This window comes from Ranitomeya variabilis, chromosome 3 (assembly GCF_051348905.1).
Source record: "Ranitomeya variabilis isolate aRanVar5 chromosome 3, aRanVar5.hap1, whole genome shotgun sequence".
In the NCBI taxonomy this organism is placed as follows: domain Eukaryota; kingdom Metazoa; phylum Chordata; class Amphibia; order Anura; family Dendrobatidae; genus Ranitomeya; species Ranitomeya variabilis.
In genome coordinates this window covers 462,936,460-462,957,322 of record NC_135234.1, presented here as the reverse complement: position 1 = coordinate 462,957,322, position 20,863 = coordinate 462,936,460, and the positions used below count along the sequence as shown (strand labels likewise).

The 20,863-nt window shown below is 44.6% G+C and overlaps 1 protein-coding gene across 5 annotated transcripts in view; it reads right to left on the bottom strand.

The window, feature by feature from the left end:
• The window catches only part of NPAS2 (neuronal PAS domain protein 2), a 170,210-nt gene that overhangs the window by 99,592 nt on the left and 49,755 nt on the right, over positions 1 to 20,863 (bottom strand). For all 5 annotated transcript variants that reach the window (XM_077296614.1, XM_077296617.1, XM_077296618.1 and 2 more), the window contains exons 2-3: positions 4,167 to 4,220; positions 3,865 to 4,013 (exon numbers count right to left, since the gene is read on the bottom strand). In XM_077296614.1, coding sequence (XP_077152729.1) covers positions 3,865 to 4,013; positions 4,167 to 4,220 — 203 coding nt within the window. The remainder of the gene's footprint in view (positions 1 to 3,864; positions 4,014 to 4,166; positions 4,221 to 20,863) is intronic.

Here is a 20,863-nt window from a genome sequence, read left to right as displayed (position 1 = left end):
TGGGGGAGGGGTGGTGGGGGATTTTGTTGATTTGAAGATTCCCTACCTGCAGATGAGGAAGCATCAGGATCCCTAGTAGATAGAGGGTCCTGGAAGTAGTCCTCCTTCCCGCGCCACGACTCTCCGGCGCAGAAGACGGCGTCGACCCCTGAACAGGGGGAGAGGGTCACTGGATGTGACCGCCGTCTTCCTCTCAGCCCGCTCCGAGGAGAGGGATGAGGAGGGGAAACGGGCAGGACTGGCCACCGAAGAAAGGGTCACCCTGAACACCCGAATGGGTGACAGGGGACAAAGTCCTGCCCAGCGGGTCCGAGAGGGTGCGATGTGGGTGATACCACACTGCTCTCTCGGTCGCTCAAAGTGGGGAAAACAGGGTGAGAAAACTGCACCCTGTTACCCTGAAGAAAGTATCTGAAAAAGAAAGGGGAAATGATTAAAAACACACAACAAATCCCTGTAAAAGAAATGCGGATCTGGGGTTAGATCCAGGTCCGCCTCCTACAGACACTAAGCAAAAACTGAGTTGCCTGGTGCCTGTCGGAGGGTGTATACTGCCGGGGAGGAGTTACTTCTTCTTTATTTGCATAGTGTCAGCCTCCTAGTGACAACAGCATACACCCATGGTTACCTGTGTCCCCCAATGAAGCGAGAAAGAAATTTATTTTTCAGTGTCTACTGTTAATATGTCCATACAACATCAGTATTCTGAGCTATTGACTTATATTTAATATAAAATAATCTTTAAAAAAAATAGCTGATCATGATTATTTGTAAGTTACAGTACCCAGGAAAAAGTAGAAATATTCAGGTTGGCAACCCTGCACTGAGCCACAATGTAATCTGCTGCGCATTACACAATAAGGAAGGTACAATTGCATTCAAATATATAACTCTGACAAAAAGAATGATTAAATAACACTACTACGCCTTTCCTTGGCTCTGTCCTATCATCTTCTAAAAGTATTGTTGCATAAATTCCTTTATCAGCTTTAATTTTACAGTTTTAAATATTCATGTTAGGCAAAAATATAAATTAAAAATTAAAAACATTGAAAAATGTTGCTCTTTACACCTTTAAAGGGGAAATAATCCATTATTCCGAAAATATTAGATGTCATCTTTACGAGGATCGGCCAACGCTCTTGACATGTAAATACAGAAGTGTTCAAAATAATAGCAGTGTGTTCAAAAACATGAGCTAATGACAAAATCCTTGTACTAGTTTTTATTTCCATACATTGGGAACATTCCACACTGTTTTCTAATTCAAAACGTGAAGAGAAATGTATATAATTTTGAACTACTTTACAGAAAATAACAAAAAACATTGGGCTGTTCGAAAAAATCAAAGTACACTGTTCTTCTGAGCAATGTCTTGAGCACCCAAAATTTCTCAGGCTTTCTTTTGAGGGCAGAGCAAAATCCTGCAGTGCGCAGACACTGGGCCTCTCTGACCGTTCCCGGTGCCTGCGCACTGCAGTACTTTGCTCTGCCCTCCACAGGGCAGATAAGTATGCCTCCGCAGGAGTGCGATGCCAGGCAGACTGTGTGGATGATGCAGGGACATGTCATCTACATGAAGCAAGCAACCTTGGACGCATGGACACGTTCTGGTGGTTTTGCGCACTAAGACTCTGCGCGTGTGCGATCGCCGCTGGGTGTTCAGCAAATTTGACACCTGACACTCACTGCCAGAAGCAGTACCTGCACCACTCCTGGCAGTTTAATCCCATAAATGCTGCAATTATCGCGTCGTTAAGAGGGGCCAATCATTACCATGATGAGGCAATGTCGTCATGATGACATCCGGGTCACCGGTGATGCGCAGAGCATTGTCTAACAAGCTTGTGTCATTGCAGCACTGACAGTTTATAAAGCATGGCAATGCTCATGCAATGCTTTATAACAGCGATCAGACTGCAAAAAGTTATAGTACCATAGAGCGATGAAGTAGAAAATTAAAAAACACGCAAAATAATAATTATACAGTATATACTGTATGTGAGTGTGTATTGTACCCACAAAGAAGTATTTTTATTAAAAAAAAAAAAAAAATACACATATTTGCTATTACCGCATCCGGAACAACCCAGCCTATAAAACTGTCCCACTAGTTAACCCCTTCAGTGAACACCCTAAAAATAAATAAATAAAAAAATGAAGCAAAAAAATATGCTTTTTCATCATACCACTGAACAAAAAGTGGAATAAAATGCGATCAAAAAGATGAATGTAAATAAAAATGTTATCGCTGAAAACATCATCTTGTCCCACAAAAAACAAGATGCCATGTGACTCCATCAGCGGAAAAAAAGCATTACTCTCACAAGAAAACGATGCAAAAATTATTATTTTTTCTATAAAATAAATTTTTATTATGAAAAAGCACCAAAACATATAAAAATTATATAAATGTGGTATCGCTGTAATTGTACTGACCCGTAGAATAAAGTTGCTTTATCAATTTTACAACAAGTGAAACAGCATAAAAAACAAAAATTCCTCAATTGCTGTTTTTAGTTCCTTCTGCCTCCCAAAAATCAGAATAGAAAGTGATAAAAAAATGTCATGTGCCGAGAATGGTACCAATAAAAATGTCAACTCATCCACAAAAAAACAAGCACTCACATGGCTCTGTCGGTAGAAATATGGAAAATTATAGCTCTCAAAATATGGTGATGCAAAAACTAGTTTCTGTATAAAAAAACATCTTTTGGTCTGTGACAGCTGCCAAACATAAAAAAAGCAATATTATTATTATCATTATTATTTTTCTAGTCGGCCATGGCACCCGCAAACCATAACAGTAAAATCTGTTAAATTATGTCGCTCTTTCTCTTCTGAATTTTGCACTGTCCCTCAAAAGTAGTTCCCAATTACATGTAAGGTACTGGCGTGAGGAGAATTGCACAACAAATTGAGAAGTCCATTTTTTCCTTTTAACCCTTTTAAAACTAATCATTTGTGGCTAAAACAAAATCTAATTATTCTTTCTTCACTGCTTAATGGTATAAATTTCTGTGCGGCACATGTAGTGTCATCCATAGATTAATTCATTGAAAGGTTTAGTTTGTAAAATGACTTCACTTATGGAGGGGTTCGGATGTTCTGTCACCTCAGGGGCTCTGCCAATGTGACATGGCACCCTCAAACCATTCTAGCAAAATCTGAATTCCAAAATGGCCCGTCTTCCCGTCTGACCTTTGGACTGTGCCTCAAAAATAGTTTTCCCTCACATATGGGGTATAGTCGTACTCTGGAGAAATTGCACAACAAATTCTATGGTCCATTTTGCTCCTGTTACCCTTGTAAGAATGAAAACTTTTGGGCAAAACCAACAGTTTTGTATGAAAAAAATACACACATCTACAGTAGATACATTCCTTGAGAGGTCTAAATGGGGTCACTTGAGTGGGTTTTTCACTCGTTAGACATATCAGAGGCTCTCAAAACACAACATAGTATCCACTAATGATTAACAGGAAATCATGAGTAAGACTGCCTAGTGCAGTCGAAACGCGTCTACTGGGTCATGTCGACCATGTAAATTTTTCTTTTGTACGCACCAAATTTTCTTTTGAAAAATAAAAGGAAAACCCAGTCCTGTTGAGCCGGACTCCAATTTTTTCTATTTTCCTTGATGTGAGGCCAGGGCGATGCCGGTGTCTGAGCCCCAGGTGGATGAGCATAGAGCAACTGGGTGAGCTGGAATCAAGTTTCTATATGTTTTTATTAACAGGGGATCCTATTGGTGATAGAGGGCATCTGTCAGATGATGATGATGTTACAGACAAAGTAGGACACATCAGTGCTCATCCGATATAAGTAATAAAACCCTTTTATTGTGGAAACAAGTGACTTTACCATTGTGTTTTTGTAGGAAGCCAATAACTTTTTCCAACACAGTGGTTTTGTCCATCTTGCGGGCATTCCCAGGAAGCATGGTGCCGAGCTCCTTGATAAGCACATTGAATTGATCACGTCTCTTTTTCTCAGACCTGTTACGTAAAGCCCTAGAGAAACAAACATGTCAGTCTAGAGGAACATTTATGGGGTTAGGAGATTGAGGAATGGGTATAAGAATACAAAACTAAAACTATAAATCAGTTATGTTGTTCTGTAACTAGATTTATGAAGTATGAACTTATTCATGTTGCTGTTCTTACCTCTTTGCCCTATCTTTCTCATCTCCATCCATTAGCTTCTCCACGACACTATTCCTGTGAACAGAGAAGGGAGTTGCTGTTTAAATGAGAAAAACAGAGTCAGACTTTGTTTCTTTTTCTGTGATTCCTAGTAGTGAGTTATGCCATCATTTACTGGAACATAATCTTAACATAAAAAAAATCTTTCTCAAAACACCTTGGGTATTCAATTCATAGAGCAAATTTCAAATAATGTCAAAATTGTTGATGTAGACATCATTTTGGGAAAACACATTTTTTAGTTCCACAGCTCTTTACACACATTATCATCACTGTCCCCATTGGGGCTCAAAATCTAAAATCCCAATCAGTATGTTTTGGAGTGTAAGAAAAAACCAGGATGCCCACAGAAAACCCTCACAAACATGGAGATGCAGATGATGTCCTTGGTGGTATTCGAACTCTGGAGCTCAGCACTACAAGGCTACATTGCTAACCACTGACTGAGCCACCATGCTAATTAGGTCATTTCAGTTACATTTTAGTTATAATTTATAAAAGTATCATTTATTAATCTCCTTTATGCTGCAAACAGCATACACAGTAGTTCATAATTTAGGGTAAAAAGTGGGGGAGGTAAAGAAGTTGCTCATAAGTGAAGAAAGAAATGTCTCCGATAAAATGTAGTAGGAAATTTCTTATATTCTCTTGTTCTATTGTTTTATGCAAATTTTTTTGACAATACAATTCTCATTTAAATACAGTAGAAGAGTGACTTATAGGATTATATATTATGATTGTGCAGCGCCCCAGAGTCCTGGTCGTTGCAGTACTGTTGCTCCGCCGCTAAGGGGGGCTATGGTACGTCTGATGGCACTGAAGGAGTTCATCTGACCAGGTATCACAGACACCAATACACTTCACAGTCTGGCCTCCAGGGGGAGCTAAGGGTTCTATGTATTAGGCCACTCCTCACAATCTGGTAAAACTGGGGGTTAGGCAGGAAGTTAGTTGAGAAAGCTGACTGGGAATCGAACAGGCAACGCCTTGTGGCAGAGATCAACGCAACAAGGAGAATACCAGTAGGAGTCGTGCTGTATGACGAGGCAACATCCTACTGAGGCGCATAACCGGTGGCCGGAACGCCGAGGAAGTATAGAGCTCCAGGCCAAACTTCAAACCTACGGCAGGACAGTCAGTTATAGGCGGGCTGTCTCACCCAATTGAACTAGGAAGACACAAGGGGGGTAACAACAGGAGTGGGGCGACGCTAGGGTCCCGGAAGAGCTCCGAGCCTCCCCGTCATACGGGTGCGTCCTAACCATAAGATCTGGGGGACGTGGAAGAACATCAGAATCGAGTTGTGAGGGAACACGAGAAACAGACACAACAGTTGTGAGGACTATCCCGTGGTGCTTAGCAGGGAAGGACTACAACACACAAGCGCTAGAAGGTAGGCACAGATTTCCACCTGCAAAGGGAGCTCTGGATGTGCCATCGGACCGGCCAGGCTTGCGCAGCCCGGTTAACCGTATTCCGGATTGAGGATCCTGAAGCCTTCAGTAAAGAGGTAAAGAGACTGCAACCGGGTGTCCTCGTTATTTATTGCAACCTGCACCGCACCACTACAACATCACCACCATCCCGCACACCTATCATTGTACGCCCCTCAGCAGGGTCACGGACCGGGTCTAGCCACCGTGACAGCCCCAGAACAGAGACTCAGAGGCCCGGTACCGGGTACCCCTCAGCCCTGCGGCAGTGGGGGCGCTACAACTTGGCGTCACGAACAGGATCTACTTAAGCCTGAAGAATCAGGTCATGTGTGCCTTGGAACTGTGATTTATTATACTTGGACTGTGACTTATTGCAAAGACTGTGGATTGCCATTTGCCGCCAAAACCAGCCACCATTACAGCGCTTGGGAGAGCGCAGGAGAAGAAGGGCATGGAGTAGGCGTGGACCAGCTGAAGAGCGCGAAAGACCAGGGCCGCCCAGTCTAAATATTTCTGCACTGAGGACGTGTCCGTCAGCAGCCGAGATCCGCCTCCTGATTCTCAATGGTGGGCGGAGACAGAGAAAACAAAACCGCCCACGAAGGAGAGAGCGGGAAAAGAACCAGGAAGCGACCCATGCGGAGGACGCCATGATGAGTCGCTCAGACCAGGAATGCGGGGTTGAAGCCGAAGACTTCCCCAGCCACCCGGACGAGCCCAGTGGCCAGCTCTCCGCAATCAGGACCGGCCTCCTGCAAATGGAGATGGAGGGCCTGATCGAACAACTCCTCCAGCTGCGGACGGAGACACCAGCGGAGGACCTTCTAACGCCGGACCCTACGTTGCTGCCGGAACCCCAGCCGACGCTCCCATTGACCATACCACCAGCGGAGCCGACCGAGGAGGAAGGGCACACACCGACTGGTGAGTCCGCCGACCCTGTCCCGCTGGCTGAGGGTCTGTTGATAGGCCCCGTTGCGGCAACCCCTCTCCCTGGGACCCATAGACTCCAGCGCTTGTTGCCGTGGGAGGAGGCGACGGGTATGGAACTCCTCTTGAAAGCCCCGATTCCACCAATTACCCCGCTGAGTGAGGTCCATGCGGAGCATACAGTATGCCGCTTGGTGAACCTAGGACCCGACCTCATGGGGTTCCCCGGGGTGAAGACACAGGAAGGGGAGATGGTACAGGCCCTGAGCTGGGAGGAATACCAGGTCCAGCTGGAACAGCAGTGGGAGGAGAGAGAAAGGGCGTACCAGGCCGGGCTAGAGGCCTACCACCAAAAGGACTTGGCGGTCAAGGACCGGCCCCGCAAGGACCCCATCGCTCACCAGGCCCCGCGCAGGCAGGGCACCGTTGTCGCCTTCAAGCTCCACGGAGGCTGGGGCTTTATCAAAGAGCCGGGCCTGTACGCCGAAGTCTTTGTCAACCGATGGGATGTAGAGTCTCATCTCAGAGAGGGCCACCCAGACCGGGATCTCTACCCGGGGAACGAAGTTATTTACCCCAGGCACTTTGGGGAAAAGGGGTGGTTCGCCCTGAATGTCCACAAGAAGCAGAGCCCCGTGACACCCCCGACTAAGGTGCCAGTGAAGCTGACCCCCGTAGCAAAGGTGCCCCCTCGTGGTCAGCCCATGATCGTCACCAAGACCACCGAGGTCACTCCGACGTACACCGTCATTAAAACCACGACCTGCAACATTGTCACCTCAACCACTGTCGTGGCCAAGGGGGCGTCCTCCCAGGTGGTCGGTGCTCCAGCTGCCCCAGAACGGAAGACAGTGGGTACGCAGACCCCCAGATGGGACAGTACTCCCCCTTACGCAGTACCAGGCGGCGGGCAAAAATCCAAAGGGGTTGCCTCCGCCGGTGCTGCCCCCTGACTGGTTCAAGTAAATGTCCTGATTTTCTGAATATGTATATAGTTAACTGTTTGTCCTTCTGATGTTTTGCTGCTACAACCCGATCAGGGTTAACTCTTAAAGGGATCCCTTTGTTTACCCGGGATCCCTTCTTCTGCTTTTTGTTTTTTGTTTCCTGTTTGTTCATCATTGAAAGAACTGCTGAATCATGAACAATGCATGATTACAAACTTTTTGTACATAGTTTGCACCTTCTTAAAGGTGCTCTCTACTGGTTTTACACAAAGAAAGGACTCTTTGCGAAGACACTGGTCTTGGAACCAGCACCGGAGTCCTTACTGCAAACAGACTTGCAGCTTGAGAAGTTGCACTACCTCATAGAGACTTGGTCCCCTCTTAAAGGGGATGTTCACATATTGCACTTATGAACAGTGTTGCCTTAAGATGGTTAAATGGCAATAATGTCTTGAAAGAAGAAGTTAAATGTAGCTAACTAGTTGAGTGTGAGAAATGTTTAATGATGTTGATAGAAGAATGAGGACAGAAAGTGAACCCGTACGGGGTTAGTCAGTGAGTCCTCCTAGGAGCCATACAGAGCTGGCTCAGTAATCTGAACTGAAAGATGGATGATAAGTTCTATACCGTGTATAGTAGTAGAAAGGCAGTAGGCCCGGGCGGAAAGGGGCAGTCCTGTAACAGAAAGGAGAGGCAGTAGGCCTGGAGCAGTTAGGACAGGCGGTCCTGCAGATGTAAAGAAGGGGAATGCAGAAAAGTTGATTAGCCTTATAATGCTTTATAAGAAGGTCTTTAGTGGATTCAGCGAGTACGTCCTTAAAGGCAATGTTAAATTATTGTTCAAAAATGTTGCACTTAGTAGAATACCCGGTTGGGTAAGAAAAGTATTTATAGTATGTTATTTAAAATATTTAACCATGTTGTAACGTTCAAGTGTTCTCACCTCCCTTAAAGGGAAGCTTTGTTAAAAAAAAGTTTACTTGTACTTGCATTTTCAAAATTGTATGTCTTTTTGCTGACATGTATTGTTGTTTTCTTCCCAGTCCAGGAGTACTGGATTTAACCGGGGGGGAGTGCAGCGCCCCAGAGTCCTGGTCGTTGCAGTACTGTTGCTCCGCCGCTAAGGGGGGCTATGGTACGTCTGATGGCACTGAAGGAGTTCATCTGACCAGGTATCACAGACACCAATACACTTCACAGTCTGGCCTCCAGGGGGAGCTAAGGGTTCTATGTATTAGGCCACTCCTCACAATCTGGTAAAACTGGGGGTTAGGCAGGAAGTTAGTTGAGAAAGCTGACTGGGAATCGAACAGGCAACGCCTTGTGGCAGAGGGTGTTGCGGGGAGAGACCCAGAGGGGTCCCTGTCAGGGGTGGGATCCTGACAGAGGCCTAGCAACCAGAGAGAATGTTACGGGACCGCGCCTGCACGATATAGCGGTGGTACCCCAAGAAAGGATAAGAAGCGAGGTATATTGTGCTGAGTGAGAAACGAGATCAACGCAACAAGGAGAATACCAGTAGGAGTCGTGCTGTAAGACGAGGCAACATCCTACTGAGGCGCATAACCAGTGGCCGGAACGCCGAGGAAGTATAGAGCTCCAGGCCAAACTTCAAACCTACGGCAGGACAGTCAGTTATAGGCGGGCTGTCTCACCCAATTGACCTAGGAAGACACAAGGGGGGTAACAAAAGGAGTGGGGCGACGCTAGAGTCCCGGAAGAGCTCCGAGCCTCCCCGTCATACGGGTGCGTCCTAACCATAAGATCTGGGGGACGTGTTAGAACATCAGAATCGAGTTGTGAGGGAACATGAGAAACAGACACAACAGTTGTGAGGACTATCCCGTGGTGCTTAGCAGGGAAGGACTACAACACACAAGCGCTAGAAGGTAGGCACAGATTTCCACCTGCAAAGGGAGCTCTGGATGTGCCATCGGACCGGCCAGGCTTGCGCAGCCCGGTTAACCGTATTCCGGATTGAGGATCCTGAAGCCTTCAGTAAAGAGGTAAAGAGACCGCAACCGGGTGTCCTCGTTATTTACTGCAACCTGCACCGCACCACTACAACATCACCACCATCCCGCACACCTATCATTGTACGCCCCTCAGCAGGGTCACGGACCGGGTCTAGCCACCGTGACAGCCTCAGAACAGAGACTCAGAGGCCCGGTACCGGGTACCCCTCGGCCCTGCGGCAGTGGGGGCGCTACAACTGTTTACCTTTTTTTGCAGCATCAACCAATAAAATGTTGTTAAAAGAATGTGTATTATCATAATCATAATAATAATAAGTCTTCATTAAAGTGATTGTATAAGTATGAAGATTGTGGCATATCTCTGAGAGATGCTTAAACTCCTTAACGACGGCCGATATACCTTTTAACAGGGGTCATTAAAGGGCCTTATAACTCTACTCTGAGGAACAAGGGAATAGCTACGTCCAGTGGCTGAAATTCCAACAGGTTACATGACAGCTGACACTCTGCGGCAATAACCTAGGCTGATTTTGAAACTGATCAGGCCCGATTAATTACTGGTATCTAAGTGGTTATAAGAACCCCATCGGCAAGATTGACTCCCCTCAGGTGCCGATGATTGCCATGGTACCTTGAGGTGATTTGATGACTTCTGGGTACATTGGCCTGTAAGATCTTGCTATGAGTAGTGTCTCACAGCCTCTGTCAGTGAGTAACTGACAGGTCTCAGTGCATGAGACCAACAATCAAAGGAAAAATTCTACATGTCCCACAGTGGGACTAAGTGGAAAAGTAAAAAACAAAATTACATAAAATATGTAATGAAGTAGAAAAAACACAGAAAAAAGCACACACAAATCACTAAAACCACAAAAAAACCCTTTGTGATAAAACAAAAATAAACAAAAAAGTACACATAATTGGTATTGCCGCGTCCAGAAAGACCAGATCTATAAAACTGGCATGTTACTTATTCCATACGGTGAACATCGTAAAAAAAATAATAAACACACGTAAAATGTTGCTTTTTCATCATACTTACACAAAAAATAAATAAAAACGCCAAACCGATTCCAAAAAATCAAGCCCTAATATAGCTCTTTTGGCAAAAAATAAAAAAGTTATAGCTCTGAGAATATGGTCATGCACAAAGGATCCAAGGGGTAATGTTTCTCCTTTCGGAGAGCCTGACATGCCGAGGTGAGGAGCCGCAATAAATATGGGAAATATGCAAATTGACTCATCAGAGAGGAAGAGGACTTGAATTCTAGTGCCACCTATATATATATTCCTTTATGAAGAGACAATCATCATGCAAAAACGAATTGATATTTGCAAAATATTGTTTTTAGTCTGTAAAAGTAGAAAGTAGGTGGTGATGGCAAACTCAGTCGTGGGGTTCAAGAGAAGCCTGGATGTCTTCCTGGAGCGTAACAATATGGTATCTTACAGTTATTAGGTTCTTTAGAAGAATGTAGATCTGGGGATTTATTCTGACGGAATATAGGCTGAACTGGATGGACAAATGTCTTTTTTCAGCCTTGCTAGCTATGTTACTATGTTACTAAAAATGCTACCAACAAAACCCTATCTTACCCCGCACAAAGACAGCACCCACGCAGGTTCATCATCTGTCGCTGGAAATATAGGGGTTCCCGTGACACTGATTTAACAAAGACTCTGGAAAAGTGACATGGCTCCCGCCCCCTAAAATGAAATCCAATGAAATCTACTATCCCAAATCCAAATGCCCCCTCCTTCTGTGCCCCACTGTGCTTAAACCACAGCAAGTGGCAACATAGTTGGCATTATTGTAATGGGGAGAGCCCAATTAATTTACAGGTGTGTGTCTCCAGAAGCACAGTATTGGCACAATGTATGGGGCTGCTAATATATATTGGGGCTGTTGTTGTGAATTTGCTTTTTGGCTCCCTCTAGTGGTTACTAGTGATTTGACTCTGGGTATGTCAGTCATCCCTTGTATGCTCACCTGGGCCGTTAGTTCAGGGGTGTTGCTATATAAGCTCCCTGGACCTTCAGTTCAATGCCTGGCAACGTTGTAATCAGAGCTAATCTGTTGTGCTCTTGTCTACTGATCCTGGTTCCTGCTAGATTAAGCTAAGTCTGCTTTCTTGCTTTTTGCTATTTGTTTTTGTTTGCATTTTTGTCCAGCTTGTACATAATCTGTATCCTAACCTTGCTGGAAGCTCTAGGGAGGCTGGAGTTCTCCCCCCGGGCCGTTAGACGGTTCGGGGGTTCTTGAATTTCCAGTGTGGAATTTTGATAGGGTTTTTGTTGACCATATAAGTTATCTTACTACATTCTGCTATTAGTAAGTGGGCCTCTCTTTGCTAAACCTAGTTCATCTCTGTGTTTGTCATTTCCTCTTACCTCACCGTTATTATTTGTGGGGGGCTTGTATCCAACTTTTGGGGTCTATTATCTGGAGGCAAGAGAGGTCTTTGTTTTCCTCTTCTAGGGGTAGTTAGTCCTCCGGCTGGCGCGAGACATCTAGCGACCAACGTAGGCATGTTCCCCGGCTACTTCTAGTGTTGGCGTTAGGAGTAGATATATGGTCAACCCAGTTACCACTGCCCTATGAGCTGGATTTTTGTACTTCGCAGACTTACTTGTTCCTCTGAGACCCTCGCCATTGGGGTCATAACAGGCTGTACACTGTATGGTGGCACAATGTATGGGCACTAACCTGGCAGATTTGCAATTTTCCAGAAAAAACCTGGTGTAGATTTTACAAAATAGTCAGCTGTAGATGAATTTATTGAGAGGTGCAATTGTCAGTGGGGTCACTTTTGGCTTTTTCCTGCTGTTCTGGCACCGCAGGTGCTCTCCAAATGCCGCCTACAAACTATTCATGCAAAATCTGTCCTCTAAAAGTCATCTAGCGCTCCTTCCATCTCAGCCCTGATGTATGGCCTAACAGTAATTTCCGACAACATATAGGGCATCATCGCAATCGGGAGAAATTGTGCAATAAATTGTGGGGACCAGTTTCACCTATTAACCCTTGTGTAACTGACAAATTTGAAGAAAATACAAATAAAAATATTTTTTTACCGCTAAAATGTTATATTTTCACATCTCAACATTATAAAATTCAGTAATGCATTTGTGGATTCAAAATACTCACTACACCCTTAGATAAAGCCCTTAAACATTGGAGTTTGCAATATGGAGTAATTGTGGGTATTTCTGCTGTTCTGTCACCTCAGGGGCTCAGCTAATGGCGCTCATAATCTATTCCAATGTAACCGGTGTTCGAAAAGCCAAGTAGTTCTCATTCCCATCCGATCCCTTCTGTGAGATCAAACTTTAGTGTACAATCACATAATGGGGTTCTGCCCCACTCGGTAAAAATTGCATAACAAATTATGGGGTAATTTTCTCCATCATGTATATTTTAAATTTGGTGATGAAATATTTTTTTTAGTGGAAAAAAATGTAATTTTTGGTTTTCACATGTAAATGTTATAAAGCTCAGTACATCACTAGTTGAATTTCTTGAGGGTTTCCAAAATTGGGTCACTTTTTTGGGATTTCTGCTGTTTTGACATGTCAGGGCTCTGCAAATGCAACATGGCACTCACAAACAATTGCAGACAAATTTACCTTCCAAAAATTAAATAGCTCTCTTTCATTTGCGAGCCATTTCATGCAACCAAACAACAGTTTTTTACCACATATGGGGTATTATTGCATTCAACATAAATTGCGTAAGACATTATGGAGTCCGTTTTCTCTTATTTTGGAAATTCTAAATTTGGGTCTAAAACAACATCTTAGTGGAAAAAAATAACTTTTGTTTTCACATCCACATTTTAAAAAGTTCTATGAAGCACATATGGGTTTAACAAACTCAACACACCCCTAGATGAATTATTTTAGTCCAGTTTCCATAATGGGGTAATCTGTGGGGGTTTCTGATATTTTGGTACCTTAAGAGCTTTGCAAATAAGACATGGTGTCAGCAATCTGTTCCAGCCAAATTTACATTCCAAATACCAAATGTCGCTTCTTCCCTTCCGGGACCTGCCATGTGTTCAAACAGAACTATGAGTACATATGGGGGAATCTCCACATTAACCCCTTAGTGACGGAGCCAATTTGGTACTTAATGACCGAGCCAATTTTTACAATTCTGACCACTGTCGATTTCTGAGGTTATAACTCTGGAACGCTTTAACGGATCCCGCAGATTCTGAGAATGTTTTTTCGTGACATATTGCAATTCATGGTAGTGGTAACATTTCTTCGATATTGCTTGCGATTATTTATGAAAAATATGGAAATATGGCGAAAATTTTTAAAATTTTTCAATTTTCAAACGTTGTATTTTTATGCCCTTAAATCAGAGAGATATGTCACACAAAATGGTTAATAAATAACATTTCCCACATGTCTACTTTACATCAGCACAATTTTGGAACCAACATTTTTTTTTTGTTAGGGAGTTATTAGGGTTAAAAGTTGACCAGCAATTTCTCATTTTTACAACACCATTTTTTTTTAGGGACCACATCACATTTGAAGTCATTTTGAGGGGTCTATATGATAGAAAATAACCAAGTGTGACACCATTCTAAAAACTTCACCCCTCAAGGTGCTCAAAACCACATTCAAGAAGTTTATTAACCCTTTACGTGCTTCATAGGAACTGAAACAATGTGGAAGGAAAAAATGAACATTTAACTTTTTTTTGCAAACATTTTAATTCAGAACCATTTTTTTTTATTTTGTCAAGTGTAAAAACAGAAATTTAACCATAAGTTTTGTTATGCAATTTCTCCTGAATACACCAATACCCCATATGTGGGGGTAAACCACTGTTTGGGCGCACCGCAGAGCTTGGAAGAGAAGGAGCGCCTTTTGACTTTTTCAATGCAGAATTGGCTGGAATTGAGATCGGATGCAATGTCATTTTTAGAGAGCCCCTGATGTGCCTAAACAGTGGAAACGCTCCACAAGTGACACCATTTTGGAAACTAGACCCCTTAAGGAACTTAACTAGATGTGTGGTGAGCACTTTGAGCTCCCAAGTGCTTCACAGAAGTTTATAAAGTAGAGCCGTGAAAATAAAAAATCGCATTTTTTCAACAAAAATGATCATTTTGCCCCCAAATTTTTATTTTCACAAGGGTAACAGGAGAAATTAGACCACAAAAGTTGTTGTGCAATTTCTCCTAAGTACGTCGATACCCCATATGTGGGGGTAAACCACTGTTTGGGCGCACTGCAGAGCTTGGAAGAGAAGGAGTGCCGTTTTACTTTTTCAATGTAGAATTGGCTGGAATTGAGATCGGACGCCATGTCGCGTTTGGAGAGCCCCTGATGTGCCTAAACAGTGGAAACCCCCCACAAATGACACCATTTTGGAAACTAGACCCCTTAAGGAACTTATCTAGATTTGTGGTGAGCACTTTAGACCCCCAGGTGCTTCACGGAAGTTTATAATGTAGAGCTGTGAAAATACAAAATCCTTTTTTTTACCTCAAAAAAGATTTTTTAGCCTGCAATTTTTATTTTCTCAAGGGTAACAGGAGACATTCTGTTGACCAGTTTGTCCTGAGTACGCTGATACCCCATATGTGGGGGGGCACTGTTTGGGCACCCATCAGGGCTCGGAAGGGAAGGAGCGCCGATTGGAATGCAGACTTTGATGGGATGGTCTGCGGGCGTCATGTTGCATTTGCAGTACTCCTGATGTACCTAAACAGTAGAAACCCCCCACAAGTGACCCCATTTTGGAAACTAGACCCCCAAAGAGCTTATCTAGATGTGTGGTGAGCACTATGAACCACCAACTGCTTCACAGAAGTTTATAATGTAGAGCCATGAAAATAAAAAAATAATATTTTTTCCACAAAAATTATCTTTTCACCCCAAAATTTTTACTTTCACAAGGGTAACAGGAGAAATTGGACCCCAAAATTTATTGTGCAATTTATGCTGAGTAAGATGATACCCCATATGTGGGGGTAAACCACTGTTTGGGCGCATGGCAGAGCTCGGAAGGGAAGGAGCGCCGTTTTGGAATGCAGACTTTGATAGAATGGTCTGCGGGCGTTATGTTGCGTTTGCAGAGCCCCCGATGTACCTAAACAGTAGAAACCCCCCACAAGTGACCCCATTTTTGAAACTAGACCCCAAGGAACTTATCTAGATGTGTTGTGAGAACTTTGAATGCCCAAGTGCGTCACAGAAGTTTATAAAGCAGAGTCGTAAAAAAAAAAAAAAAAAAATTTCCACAAAAAAGATTTTTTTAGCCCCCAAATTTTTATTTTTACAAGGGTAACAAGAGAAATTGGACCCCAAAAGTTGTTGTCCAATTTGTCCTGAGTACACTGATACCCCATGTGGGGGGACCACTGTTTGGGCACATGGCTAAGCTCGGAAGGGAGAGAGTGCCGTTTTGGAATGCAGACTTTGATAGAATGGTCTGCGGGCGTTATGTTGCATTTGTAGAGCCCCTGATATACCTAAACAGTAGAAATCCCCCACAAGAGACCCCATTTTGGAAACTAGATCCCTCAAGGAACTTATCTAGATGTGTGGTGAGAACTTTGAATGCCCAAGTGCTTCACAGAAGATTATAATGCAGAGTCGTGAAAATAAAAAATATTTTTTTTCCACGAAAAAGATTTTTTAGCCCCCAAGTTTTTATTTTTACAAGGGTAACAGGAGAAATTGGACCCCAAAAGTTGTTGTCCAATTTATTCCGAGTATGCTGATGCCCCATATGTGGGGGTAAACCAATGTTTGGGCGCACGGCAGAGCTCAGAAGGGAGGGAGCACCATTTGACTTTTTGAGCGCAAAATTGGCTGTGGCGTTTAGAGACCCCCTGATGTACCTAAACAGTGGAAACCCCCCAATTCTAACTCCGACTCTAATCCCAACACACCCCTAACCCTAATCCCAACCCGATCCATAATCCTAATCACAACCCTAACCCCCAAAACACCCCTAACCCTAATCCCAAAGCTAACCATAACCCTAATCAAAACCCTAAACCCAACACACCCCTAATCCTAATCTCTAGGGTTGAGCGACCTTTACATTTATAGGATCGGGTCGGGTTTCACGAAACGCGACTTTTTCAAAAGTCGGGTCGAGTGAAATCGGCCGATCCTATAAAAAAGTTGGGGTCGGGGTCGGCCGAAACTCGAAACCCAATGCAGTGCATTGGGTTTCCAATGGTTCCCAGGGTCTGAAGGAGCGGAAACTCTCCTTCAGGCCCTGGGATCCATATTTAAGTGTAAAATAAAGAATTAAAATAAAAAATATCGCCATACTTACCATCTGATGCGCCCTGGTACTAAGCGGGAACCTTCCTTCCTTAGAATCAGCCTTCCAGGACCTTGCGGTGACGTCGCGGCTTGTGATTGGTCGCGCGGCTGCCCATGTGACCGCTCGCGCGACCAATCACAAGCCACGACGTCACCGTGATGTCACCGAAGGTCCTGGAAGGGCTGATTCTTAGGAAGGAAGGCTGCCGGAAAGAAGCCGAGCGTGAGTATATTCCTATTAGGTATATACTCACCCTCGTACGTGCCCTGCTTCTTTCCGGCAGCCTTCCTTCCTAAGAATCAGCCCTTCCAGGACCTTCGGTGACATCACGGTGACGTCGCGGCTTTTGATTGGTCGCGCGAGCGGTCACATGGGCGGCCGCGCGACCAATCACAAGCCGCGACGTCACCGCGACGTCACCGCAAGGTCCTGGAAGGCTGATTCTAAGGAAGGAAGGTTCCCGCTTAGTACCAGGGTGCATCAGATGGTAAGTATGGCGATATTTTTTATTTTACTTCTTTATTTTACACTTAAATCTGAATTCCGATACCAATTCCCGATATCTTAAACATATCGGGAATCGGTATCGGAATTCCGATTCCAGATTCAGAAGATCGCCGACTTCATGGCCGACCCCACACAGGGGTCGGGTCGGGTTTCATGAAACCCGACTTTGCCAAAAGTCGGCGACTTCTGAAAATTGCCGACCCGTTTCGCTCAACCCTACTAATCTCAACCCTAACCTCAAAACCTAACCCTAATCCCAATACACCCCTAAGCCTTATCCCAACCCTAACCTTAACCCTAATCCCAAACCTAAGCCTAATCCCAAATGTAACCCTAATGCCAACCCTAATGCCAACTCTAACCCTAACTTTAGCCCCAACCCTAGCCCTAACCCTAACTTTAGCCCAAACCCTAACTTTAGCCCTAAACCTAGCCCCAACTCTAACCCTAACTTTAGCCCCAACCCTAACCCTAGCCCTAACCCTAGCTCTAACCCTTACCCAAGCCCTAACCCTAGCCCTAACCCTAAGGCTATGTGCACACGTTGCAGATTTGCGGATCCGCAGCAGTTTCCCATAAGTTTACAGTACAATGTAAACCTATGGGAAACATAAAACACTGTGCCCATGCTGCGGAAAAAACCACGCGGAAACGCAGCGGTTTACATTCCGCAGCATGTCAATTCTTTCTGCGGATTCCACAGCGGTTTTACACCTGCTCCATAATAGAAAACCACAGGTGTAAAACCGCAGGGGAATCCGAACAAAAACCACGGTACATCTGCGATAAATACGCAGGAAAAACGCAGCGTTTTGGCCCTGCGGATTTATCAAATCTGCTGCAGAAAAATCCGCAGCGAACCATTCTACGTGTGCACATACCCTAACCCTACCCCTAACCCTACCCCTAACCCTACCCCTACCCCTATCCCTACTCCTACCCTTAACCCTACCCCTAACCCTACCCCTAACCCTAATTGGAAAATAGAAATACAAACTTTTTTTTAAATTTATTATTTTTTCCTTACTAAGGGGGTGATAAAGGGGGGGGGTTATTTACTATTTTTTTTATTTTGATCACTGTGATAGGATCTCACAGTGACCAAAATAAAAGAAGAGGAAGAATCTTCCTCTGCCGGCTGGCAGATCATGGCGGGCGCACTGCGCATGCGCCCGCCATTTTCTTACCGGAGCAAGAAGCTGGCGGCCAGGAGAGGACACAGGAGGACCCAGGGACACCGGTAAGTATAACAGGGTCCCCGAATCCCCCTATTTCTCTGTCCTCTGATGTGCTATCACATCAGAGGACAGAGAATTACACATCGCTTTTTTTTTTTTTTTTCAGTCGCCAGTAAACAGTTAATTACCGGCGATCGCAAAACAGGGGTCAGTAAAAACCGACCCCGATCATGTTCTTTGGGGTCTCGGCTACCTCTGGCAGCCGAGACCCCAAAGATCTTCCGGGTGTTGGGTGCACTGCGCATGCACCCGCCATTTTTTCCCCAGATAAAGATGGCGGCGCCCATCGGGAGCCACGAGGAGCACCGGGGGACATAGGTAAGTATCGGGGGGCTATCGGGGACCCCATTTCTCTGTCCTCTGATGTGCGATCACATTGGAGGACAGGGAAATTAAATGGCAAATCGCGTTTTGTTTCTTTTGTTGCGACCGCCGGTAAACGGTTAATTACCGGCGATCGCAAAACAGGGGTCAGTAAAAACCGACCCCGATCATGTTCTTTGGGGTCTCGGCTACCTCTGGCAGCCGAGACCCCAAAGATCTTCCGGGTGTTGGGTGCACTGCGCATGCACCCGCCATTTTTTCCCCAGGTAAACGGTTAATTACCGGCGATCGCAACTCGGGGGTCGGTAAAAAAAAACCCGAATCATGTTCTCTGGGGTCTCGGCTACCCCCGGTAACCGAGACCCCAGAGAAAATCCGACTCTGGGGGGCGCTATTCACTTTTTCCTGTGGTTTAAGTACCCTTAACTGCCGCCGTTAAAAGGCGTATCGGCCGTCGTTAAGGGGTTAAATCTGAATAGGTTCCTAAAGCAACATGTATTGTTAATTTTTTGTAAAATGAGAAATTGTTGTTTTAACCCCTCTATCATACTAACAAAATAAAATGACATATGAAAAATGATGCAAATGTAACGTAGACATATGCTAAATGTTTTTTAGTAATTATTTTGTAGACCATGACCAACTCATTTAAAAAGGCGCAGATTCTGACCTGCGTTTTCTGGCAAGAAATGCAGAATCTGCACAGAAAATTCCATAGTGAAATCTGCAACGTGTGCACATACCTTAAGGATATAAAAGTTAGAATATTATTAATTTTTAAAAATGTTCACCAAAATTCCAATAAACAGAAAATGTATCAACCTAAATGTACCATTAACATAAAGTACAGTGTGTCATGAAAAAGAATCTCAGAATCAATTGAATACATTGAAGCATTCCAGATTTATTACCACATGGAGAAACACTTGTCATATTTAAAACATTTGGCCTGGACATTAAGATTAAAATTGGCTCCGTCACTAGGTGGTTATATGGGTCTGGTTTGCTGTGTCCCACAACAGAAAAAGTATAACCTCCTGTCTGCCCCTCTTATGTCACCTACAATGGAGCATTCATGCATCTTCCAAAGAAAGGTGAGTAAAACCATCAGGAGATGAATGTAACATCCATGCCGGCATCATGTGAGCAGGTAGTGGGATGCAGTAACAGACACGAGACAGAGCAAGAGTTAACTTGCTTACTGGAACAGGGGTATACTCCACGCAGGGAGAAGGTAGGGTAAAACTGGGGTTTAAGAAGCAGCGTCTCAGGAATCACCACTTGCCAGGCAACACACAGTTCTCATTGCAGCTGAATCTTCTGGTATAACAGTCCATCTTTGAGGTGGAGCCTTTCCCACTGTCGAAGGATCTGCAGAGTCCCCAGGGACAGGGCATCTCTTTCTCTCTGACTGGGTAGTTGCTTTAGGGTTACTCACTTTCTCATTTGGGCGAGTTCTCCATCTTTCTGTTGTAGTCAAAGCCATTCATTACGGGGTCGTCCCAGAATGCCTACTCTGGACGCTGTCTGAAGCTGTTCTTGAGTAGCCACCAATGTCCTGGCGGAATCACGGAACTCAGGGATTTCTTCAGCCTCCAGTTCTTCATCCCGGTTGGGTCCAGGTCTCTTGTGTGTTACTCGTGACAAGGCATCTGCATGAGTGTTCTCAGCCCCCCTCTTGTAGGCAATTCTATATCGGATGGAGCTACCCCGCGCTGCTCCATCAAAGCTGGCTCTATCTGAATCTTGACTCCCTCTAGGGGGGTACAAGCTCAGATGGGCAGAGTGAGCAGAGTTTGGCCCGGTGGCAGAACAAAGGTTTGCTGAGGCTTGAACAATGACTTTTCCCAGCGTCTTCCCATCACTAGAGGTTTCTTGGGCTTGGACTACACGGATCAACTGCTGGAACATTCTCCTCTGAGGAGAACGAGGGCTCCACTGTTTCAGGAAGATGTTTATCAATTCGTTGATGAGAAGGCTCCCCAGTTACTTCGAGA